We start from the raw sequence: 10,122 nt of genomic DNA on the forward strand, positions 1-10,122 counted from the left end.
CTGGGACACACAGATGCAAAAGTTTGTAGTGTGCACATAACCACAAAGGCCGTTGGGTATTTAAAAGTTAACATTTCCATAATAATTCCTTGGTTGGAAAGGTGTTTATAATGCATGTAGGTACAATGGAAGAGAAGATGATCTTAGGATGATCCTGGGTATGTGCCAAAACAAGTGCAATATCCAATGGGAAGACAGAATAACATCACTAACCATCGGTGAAAAAGTCATGTCCATACCATTATCGACCTCGGCAAATCAAGGCAAACAAATCGCTGCAGAAGCAGTACTTCAAAAACCAGAATCTACACCCACCGTGTTCAAATTACTTACACAAAGCCCAACATACAAGAGTACATATAAATGGGTACCCAAGATTCACCCAAAGGGTCAACCTGAGAGGATGGAACCAATGGATGATGAACATTCTCATGAGAGAACCCCGTTCAAAAGTCAACCATTGACACCACGTACAAAGTGACGGAAGGTCAAGAACTTGCAGAAGCCTCATGATTGCTATTAACAGTGGATCTGAAAGGACCTACTACTGCGAGCACAAGGCTATTATCAAGGAAATACAACAATATGGCTACCCAAAAGAATATCTATGAGACAGATGCCACAACACGTTTGAATCAATATACAAAAGAGGGTAAGATCTTTCAGCATCAACTCCCCAAAAAGGACAAACCCCACACCTGCACTTGTGTGGAGAAGGAAGAAAATTCAGCAACTTGAGTTGAGAATGACTCAAGCAACAACAATACCCATAGTAAATACAAAATTGAACAATATGTGAAGGAAAAGTCAAGGTTGTCCCCCCCAGTAGAAGCAGTACACAACCAGACAACGCAACAAAATATTTAATTGGATGGAAGGAACACTACAAATAAACCAATTAGATTTAAAAAGATTTCATCAAAATATGCCTAGAAGTACCAGAGAAAACCATTGGTTTCCATGGTAAAATTAAGAGAAAAAGAAAAGCAATGCATCATCATGTGCATGCGGGAGTGTTTGAGCACAAAAATTCGATTTTATAAACTTCACGTGAAACAGCAGAAAAATACTTCACACCGTGAAGTACCCAAAATGGTTCACGACGTGAACTATTTTTAGTGTTTTACGCCGTGAAGAACCTAACACTTTTTCACGACGTGAACCTTTTTTAGTGTTTCACACCGTGAAAAAGTGCAAAGAAGTTCACGCCGTGAAACGGTAAGAATTACGGAACCAATCACAAAATGACACATGGATTGATCATTTAACGTAGCTGCCCTGTCCGATGGCTAGGCTATAAAATCGATTTGCTTTCTTGATTTCGTAACTTTCACTGGTGATTTCACTTTTCTTTCATCGATTCCTTGCGTGCTTTCGACTCCCTGCTCCTGACATCACCTTCTCGACCTCTCAAGGTGGGAGCTATACCTTTCCTCTCTTTCTTTTTGCTTCTTTGTTTTTTGTTGTTGTTTCTTTTGAATGGGTATATTTTTTGATAGGTGTTGAAATTGTATCTCTTTTCATTATTATTACCGATTCATGGACTGATCAACAAATGAAAGCGTAAAAATGCAAATGTAAAAACGTAAGATATCAACCTTCCAAGAAAAATCTGCATGAATAGATAAGGTGTTAAAAATGAAAAATCTAGCGTCGTTGTCACGCAAAATTTGTAAAGTCTGTAACTTCACAGGAGACCTTCACGTCCCCAAGTCTGCAACTTCATGGGAGACCTTCACGTCCCCAAACTTCATGGGAGACCTTCACGTCCCCGAACTTCATGGGAGACCTTCATGTTCCCGAGCTTCACGGGAGAACTTCACGTCCCCGAACATCACGGGAGAACTTCATGTCCCCAAGTCTGCAACTTCACGGGAGACCTTCACGTCCTCGAACTTCACGTCCCCAAACTTCATGGGAGAACTTCACGTCCCCGAACTTCACGTCCCCAAGTTTGCAACTTCACAGGAGGCCTTTAGGCCCGCGAACTTCATGGGAGAGCTTCACGTCCCTGAACTTCACTATAGGAGACCTTCATGTCCCAGAACTTCATGGGAGAACTTCCCATCCCCAAGTCTGTAACTTCAGTAGAGACTTTTATGTCCCCGAACTTCACGGGAGACCTTCACGTCCCTGAACTTCACAGAGAAACCTTTCACGCCTTCAAATTCACACATTCTACTATATGGGAAGGCCCTCACGAACCTTTCCCTAACATACTAACAATAAATAACTCAAAAAAAGGTGGCTTCCACCAGTCATTCGACTGACAATATATGGTTGTACAGATGTCTATGTCAGAATCTGAGTTCCGGGAGCAACCACCTCCAACACAAGCCAGTAGTGCCACACGGTCCCAGAGTGCCAGCAGGCTGAGGAGCAACTTCTTGGGCCCTTACGCCCAGTCCTTCCAAGAAACTCTCATCAGAAGACAGTTCACTACACCACATGGGAAAATCACTTTGCAGTGCCATAGTAAGGAGTGCCTCCATCTATTAGAAGATGTGGAAGTAAAGGATAAGCTGGAAAAAGTCGGCCTCGACAGAATGGCTAAAGTGCTACTAGAGGGATCGACACAGACCTCTACGCAGAATATCTCCATACATATGACAAGCAGACAAAGAGAGGAAAAGTTATAACGACAGATGGTACCATGGAAGAGCTTCTCATAACAGATGGTACCACGGAAGAGCTTCTCATAACAGAAGACCTCATCAGAGACGCTTTACAGCTCCCCGCACAGTCAAGGCCCACAGACACACAATGGATACAATGCCCATCAAGGAGATGCTAAAGAGAGATTCTTATAACTCCAATGGGGCAGAGTACGAGAACATCAAGGATGAAGCCATGGAGAAAGCTTGCAGGGCAATGTCATTGATGATGCAAATCAAACCAGTTGTTGACAGGTATAACAGGGTCAGTCTTAACAGGATTGCCAAAGCTCATGAAGAGAAGGAGGACGATTGGGCCTTTTTTATGCACAAAGAAATGGAAAATTATCTCAAGGCACATCAGTCCAAGGTCAGCAACCCATACCTGTTAACACAAATACTTAACCATGTGGCATAGTGCAGCTAGTGATGAAAGATGAACCAAAGGAAAACCTGTCGCTAGCCTTAATCCCCCCCAGTCAACCTACCGAATCTATTGGAAGGGTGGATGAAGGACAAGCAGTGTTAATGGAGATAGAATAGCTCATAAAGTCAATCAAGGAAGATCAAAAGAAGAAGACTTACAAAAGGATGAGAGGATTACTAGTGGATGTCACCACATAATCTTAGCAATTGGAAGCGGTTGTGGCATCAAAGATCAAGACATACCAAGAGGCTCTCCAAGAAAAACTACAAAGCCCTACTATGCAGGAACAACACCAACAGCTCTCCCCTATAACAATGAACCCTGCACAACTAATATTCAAAGACCTCTCCCCGCTCAAGGATTCACAACTAGCAGAGATACACATAGAGGAAGCTGAAGAACAAACACAAAAATATCATACCTTGGAAGGACGAGCACACGAGGAGGCATCAGTTGCACAACAAGAATTAAAGAAGCCAACAGAATCTAGTAAGAGGCCACACTCCCCAGAGACGTCCATGCCAAGCAAACAAAGAAGATTGGATCAAGATGAGCCACTGCCACATCTTGGCTCTTTCAAGGAGGTGGATTCTCAACAATTCCTCCAAGATACCTTGGAAGGCCTCGACACACTCCTCCATAATCCCCTTACAAAAATAAGTGCGGCCACTAGTACCAACTGGGAACAGAATTAACCCTTATTAAACAAAATACCGAGCGAGATGATGACTCAACCATCATTATGGGCATTTTGAGGGGGGATCTCATATTAACTAACCCACAAGATATCTTCTTTTATCCTATGCCTCCAATAGTCCTCAATCTCCGTAGTTGGTGTCGTGTCTTACAAAATTCAAAAATTCTGGACAAGAGGGTTGACAAACTCGACCTGTTTATTCCAGATAACATACCAACAACACTAGCCAACTACGAGGTTGTAGCTAATACTTATCAATGGGTTATCAGTCGTCACGGGTGGTTAGAAATATATAATACTCACCAACATTTAAATCTTTTTGGGTCTACCTTATATCACCCAGTGGGCATCCTTAAGCTATATACTTATATCCATAAGCATTTAGAAGCTATGCTTACCAACATAAGCAATAATTTTGATGCAACTCACATAAATTACCCAGATGTGGATAACGAAGAAATCCCTAAAATTCAAACCTTTTTCCAAGCTCATAAACCTAGCCACCCACCCCCTAGTTCGGGTCATGGTGAGGATGAGGGTCCATCTTCTTTTTTCAAAAACACCTCCCCTATGTATACTAGTATCGCCAGTAGGCTTCTTGATCCCTATCCAAGCATGCCTCCTACTACTTCTTCACAAGCTAGATGCATATACTCTTCCATCTCCCCACTAGAATTAGAATTTCCCACTAACACTCTCACCCCTGAGGAGATATTGGCACCTGTTCCATCTCTACTAAGGCAACCTAACGAGGTACGTAATCTACCTCCAGTTGATAATGTTACACCTTACACTGACAATAATGTTTTGGGTTCTGTGACAGCTGCAGAATATGAAGAGTGCATACAATAAGGCAATCCAATGTAAAAGCCAGAGCTTATGTTCAAGGCACTGATGCAGATTACCCCGTTCGATCCTACCAGCAAGATTATTCTAGGGGCATATTTTGTAGTCACCCCCACACAGCAACATTATGTGCCATACCCTCTCTGGGCCACTCCTCCAAAATTAGAGGAATTCCAACTAGTGGTGGCTAGAGAGGGAACATCATGGGCCAATGTTGCAAAACACACAAGGCTAGCAAACCCCCATCTCTCAGAGTTATATGCACATAACATTTGAAGACATGATTGACACTGGGATTTGGAAGTCCCATTCGGCATTTCGGTGCACACTCAAAAAACTTCAGTCTCGCCCCATAACTTCTATCGCCACGAATTCGGTGACTAGGCCTTCAGATCTCAGTAAAAGGTTCTAAGGACAGAACCTACTTCAGGAAAGGGGGAATGTTAATCCCATTCAGATTAATAGTGTGATCCTCAATTGAGGACATTAATAAGTGTCATGTAAAGGCACTATAAAGGTTCTACATTATGCCTTTCCAATTCCATGGCCAAACAGAAATTAGAATGGATGGCTATATATACCATGGCTTGCATTGATGGAGGCACGTGCAATCTCTCCGCAAAGTATGTGTAACTCCGGCCCGCCAACTTGTCTGTGTGTGACTGCACGCCTTCAAGGGCGACCAAGCCATCCAATGCTCAACCCCAAATAGCCCCCTGGAGGATGAGAATGTGCGAGTGCAGTGCTGTGTTGTATGAAGTGCCGCAACCTCGTGTGGGATCCCACTTTACTGCTAGAGGCGTATGTTTGACAAGCTTGGCTTGTATCTCCCAACACCCTCTCTCAAGCCAATGCATGTAGGTTTGACAGGTTGTATGGTTAACGAGCTTGGCTCGTGTTGAGGCAGGCAGGACCTATGTAGCTTGTGTTTTGATCCCGAAGTATGGGTAAATCATGCAAGTAAAGGATGAACAATGCCACCCCAAAGTATTGTAAAGTAACTGCCTACATGCACATTTTGTCACAATTTTTGTGTAAGGAACCGCTTTTCGCACATATTATATTAGGGGGTAAAAATATGGGGACTGGATGCTTCATCATTGTTGGGTGGCTTGCATGGGTTCATGTGCATTTCATCCCAGTCTATGTGGGTCCACGTGTAAAATCCTCACTGTATGGGTAGTTCAATTGGTATAGTGGGTAGATGGAATGTAATTTTTTCACAAAAGTTCTGCTTATGTGTTGGTTACATATGCAAGGGGAGATCTGACCCATCCGTCCCATTCTCCAATGGGAGGGATATGGATTTTCCCATCCATATCCCTCCCATTCTCCAATGGGCAAGGGAGATGCATGTAAAGACTTTTAAGTAAGCAATTATATTTGAATTTCAATGGTTTTGTTTGGATTAAACCGTGGCTAAATGTTTGCAGCTTGCCCAAGGATTCTCGACATCAAGGGCAAAGCCAAATGGGATGCTTGGAATGAGCTAAAAGGTAAATGCCTTGCAGATTTGGTATTGTTTTTTCTTAGGGTTAAAGTTTATATGATATTGTTTTTGCATGTGAGTTTTTTTTAGTCAAGACCAAGGAAGCCGCCATGCAAGATTATATCACTAAGGTCATACAACTTCAGGAATCATGAAACCCCTTGTGGTTGAGATCACACAAGGTTATTTTAGCATATGTATTTTTCTGGTCGTTTGCTAGATTGTATTGTCCTAGAGGCATAGGATCCACGTTATTTTTACAAATTGTATTATAGCAACTTTTTTGGACTCGAGGTACTAAAGAAGTAAATCTTTTTTATTTTTTGTTTCACATGATTTAACATTTATTTTTAGTGGGATAGCTTGTTGGGCTTTGCTGCATGTTTGAAGCAAACCTTGCTGCATCACTTGGTTCAAATTATGATGTACTATGTGACCTAGAACATAGGCACTTGAGAATAAGGGGTTGGGGTTTTAAATGTGTGTCTATTTTTTTGTGTGTGGAGTATATACTGAGGTGTCAGAATTTATACAATTTAAATAGGCACAGATAAAAACAATGGCTGCTAAATTTGTGTTGAAAGCGTTATATAAAGCTACAAGAGAGTTCACTTTACTACAAATGGAGAAGAGTGTTCTTATATGTCCATAATGATCATGGCATAGGGATCTTAAGATTGCTAAATCCCCAATTTTCAACTTTGTCGCACAAAAAGATTAAGCTATAGTAAACTAATCAACAAACTAAAAGGACGGCTTCATTTGTGTAAGTTAATGTCAAGGTCAAGGGTGTCGGTGCGTGCGTGCATGTGTGTGTGTGTGTGTGTGTGTGTGTGTGTGTGAGAGAGAGAGAGAGAGAGAGAGAGAGAGACAGAGAGAGAGAGAGAGACCAAAAAAATAAGAACTTTACTTTGTATTAAGTGGCCCCCATAATACATATAATTTCCTGAGATGATATTGTGCTTTGCATTGAAACATATACTAGCTCTCTTGTCCTTAGAGATTAGTTATGTATAACTATGCTACTTTGATTGTGATGAGGGTTTCCCTCAATTTGGGACTAATTGTAGGATAACTTTCAGACTCTGCAAACTAAACAATGCTACCTCTACGAGTGACAAAGTAGGAAGAATCTGTGTAAACATTCTATGTGAGCTCCACATCAGTCGTGGGTGGCGGGATGCATTTTAAACTGTATTGCAAGCTACTTCGAGCAACTTCTTCTAAAAATACAGACAATTAATGTACAAATCGGGCAGTCGGCATGGCAGATTAATTATTATTAGCTATAAGAATCTCAGGTCTAAGGACACCTATAGGTAGGATTATATCATTTTCTTCGTTTTACAACTTAATCTTGGACTTGGTTGCCGGTGAAGATTTGGCCGAATTGCCAATTAGAGGGTGCTACATTGTACGAGATGACAACATTGCCATCGCCAGTGGTGAGCTTGAAGGAGAGTGGCTGGCCAACAAGCACTGTATTGGATTGCCAATTTTGCCCCCAATTTCGGGTCATCTGAATCCACCCTGTCTTAGAGCCCTTTATGAAAACTTGGCTTACATCCCCACTGCCTCCCACATTGGAAATAAGCACCAAAGTGAAGTATTGGAAGCCATTTATGGTGAACCGAATGCCCCCTTCTCTCACGCAAGGGACCCTACACAACCCATAACCAAATTGCTTCATTAATTTCTTGCACATCTTGAAATACTTGGATTCAGGTTAGCAACACCATCACATTAGCTTGTAAACTACATCTACCCACACATTTGGCGCATATATTGAGCACTTAGAACATCACATTAACACACACCCAACACCTTACCATAGGAGCACTTAAAACACCACAATAGCACACATGCACACCTTAGCAATTTAGATACATAAGAATTGTTGACCAGTTCTTTCTAATAAAGCCTCAGTAATGAAGCTTTAGCTTCTTTAATAGTGTTGACGGTAAAAATCTGATACGAGGGATTGTCATTTGTAGGGGTGAGATCACTTTAAAAAATGGCCCCTAGAAGTATGAGCGGCTGAAATGTATCCTTTGCCCACCAAGAGGCCATCTTGCAATGCAAAGGATTAAAAAGCTACAAATATTTGGAATCCTACTGCCATGCAAAGGATAGAAGCCACGTGGAATACAAGGAAAGGGGTGAGAAGGGTAGAAAAGCCACGTGGAATAGAGAGAGAAGGGAAAGGTTGACGATTACCTTCGGTATTCAACGGGAATGATGCCGGCTTTGTATTGTGCGAGCTTGAGGAAGGCTGGCTCGGCCATGTCGAAATGCGTGCGAGGGGGGTTGCACCAGCCTCCGTTGTCGCTGGCGAGGGCCCAGTTGGGCGGACAGAAGTTGGTGGCCGTGACTATCACCGATGGGTTCCCCGGCAAACACCATTGCTCGTCGTCCCAACACCTTATCTCAAAGCACGCCCCGCATTGCAGCCCATCATTAAACAGCACACTGCTCAATGCCGCCGTGCTTGTTCCGTAGCCTTCGCTATACAGGTTCCCATAGCCACACGCACCGCCTGCACAAAGCAATGTTTAACCCCGCGCAATTACACTAACGCCAGCTTCATAGGAGATACGTATTAAGGCATGCATAATTACTCGAAATTAAAGCATGTAAGCCTTCGTAGTACATATATTAAGGCATGCATTACTCGAAATTATGCTAAGCTTGATTTAATGAAGAGCAAGACTTGCGAGAGCTCACTGCATGAAAAGCATGGATGCAATTAACACCTACCCATTGTTCCGGATGCATCGCTGCCTCCATAGAATGTGGCGTGAGCTTGCCTCCAAACTGAGTATTGGGCTGCCACAGAACTTGAAGTGGTGAGGAGGAGGACTGCAAGGAGAAGAAGGTAGTAACTGGCCATTGCAGAAGAGTGCCAAAGGCAAGCGAGCTCGCTTGCCGTAACTACGTGAAGGTAGTTGAGAGCTCACAATTATTTCTGTTAATGGAGCTGAAGAGCGCGTTTGTGAGCGTGGCTCCTTTTAAAAGACAACAAGATTAAGGTCCTCCTAAAGGTGGCCCACACTTGGCCATGTGCCATGTGGCTTTATCCCCCCACCTAGAGACCAGAGAGAGAGAGAGAGAACTTCTCACACTTGGCCATGTGCCATGTGCCATGTTGCATGCACTTCTCAACGCACACATTCTGTGTACTTTGCAGTGCACTCAATGTTATGTTGCAAATAGTATTATTATTCGTTATCTTACTAACCTACCTTCTTTAACCTAGATGGTCTTAGGTTGTAGGGGTAGGGGGGGTTCTTACATTCCACATCTCCTTTGTCCTTTGCTCCTCTTTGTTATTGACTGTGTAATGGGCAGGGAGTGTGGGGCTTAGGGTCTTAACAAACATGTGTGCCTTCCCCACATGCGTAAAGACCCTTTGGAAGGTACACATTGGGTCCAAGTTTTCCATCTTATTTCACGTTAGCTTAAAGTCATGACATGTAGTAATATAGGTGTGTAAAGGCCCTAGAAATGTCTCTCAAAGCTTGCAATGAGATGCCCATCCTATAGCCTTGCATCAAGTCAAAAAGTAAGATCCTTTGGGAGGATAATTAAATGTTTGTCTGTCACCCTTGGTCTATAGTGGATGGATTTGGTCTATAGTGGATGGATTGAGTTGAAAGGGTGACATTAAATATCCTTTCAACAAGTATATTCAAGCATGGTATGGAGTTTTCAAGACTATGTCAAAGGGGAATAAAGATAAGCCCCATTTTATACAAGGGTGTTGAATGAGGTATGTTCTCATGCACAAGAAACATGAGTCCATGTTCAAAATTATCTTAATTTATTTCCTTATATACAATATTCAAGAGACTATGAAACATGATTAGGGATGTTCTCCTTTGCTTGTTTCTCCTTCAAAGTTGATATGTATGGGGTAAACATCAAATCACCTTGTGAAAACTTTTCCACCGTTTGCTTGCTGTCTCTCAAAGCTTTTGAACACTCCCCAAGCCCAACTTTTCCTTGTTTC

The 10,122-nt window shown here is 42.5% G+C and overlaps 1 protein-coding gene across 1 annotated transcript; it reads right to left on the bottom strand.

Annotated features, from left to right (window-relative positions):
* Positions 1-7,008: 7,008 nt before the first annotated feature.
* On the bottom strand, positions 7,009-9,090 carry LOC147620840 (expansin-A16-like). Its single transcript, XM_086825467.1, has 3 exons — positions 8,871-9,090; positions 8,331-8,649; positions 7,009-7,774 (listed from the first exon to the last, which is right to left on the bottom strand). The coding sequence occupies exons 1-3, from the start codon at positions 9,001-9,003 to the stop codon at positions 7,465-7,467; spliced, it is 762 nt and encodes a 253-aa protein (XP_086681593.1). The 5' UTR covers positions 9,004-9,090; the 3' UTR covers positions 7,009-7,464.
* Positions 9,091-10,122: the final 1,032 nt, after the last annotated feature.

This window comes from Cibotium barometz, chromosome 31 (assembly GCF_041138505.1).
Source record: "Cibotium barometz isolate CiBa-2024 chromosome 31, ASM4113850v1, whole genome shotgun sequence".
Lineage (NCBI taxonomy): Eukaryota > Viridiplantae > Streptophyta > Polypodiopsida > Cyatheales > Cibotiaceae > Cibotium > Cibotium barometz.

What these genes read in the sequence shown, in the direction of transcription:
- LOC147620840 (XM_086825467.1), bottom strand. Translation starts at nt 9,003, where the DNA reads ATGGCCAGTTACTACCTTCTTCTCCTTGCAGTCCTCCTCCTCACCACT. An exon ending in CGATGCATCCGGAACAATGG is followed by an intron (nt 8,650 to 8,870) that starts GTAGGTGTTAAT and finishes TGCTTTGTGCAG; the next exon opens with GCGGTGCGTGTGGCTATGGG. An exon ending in ATTCCCGTTGAATACCGAAG is followed by an intron (nt 7,775 to 8,330) that starts GTAATCGTCAAC and finishes TGGGTTGTGTAG; the next exon opens with GGTCCCTTGCGTGAGAGAAG.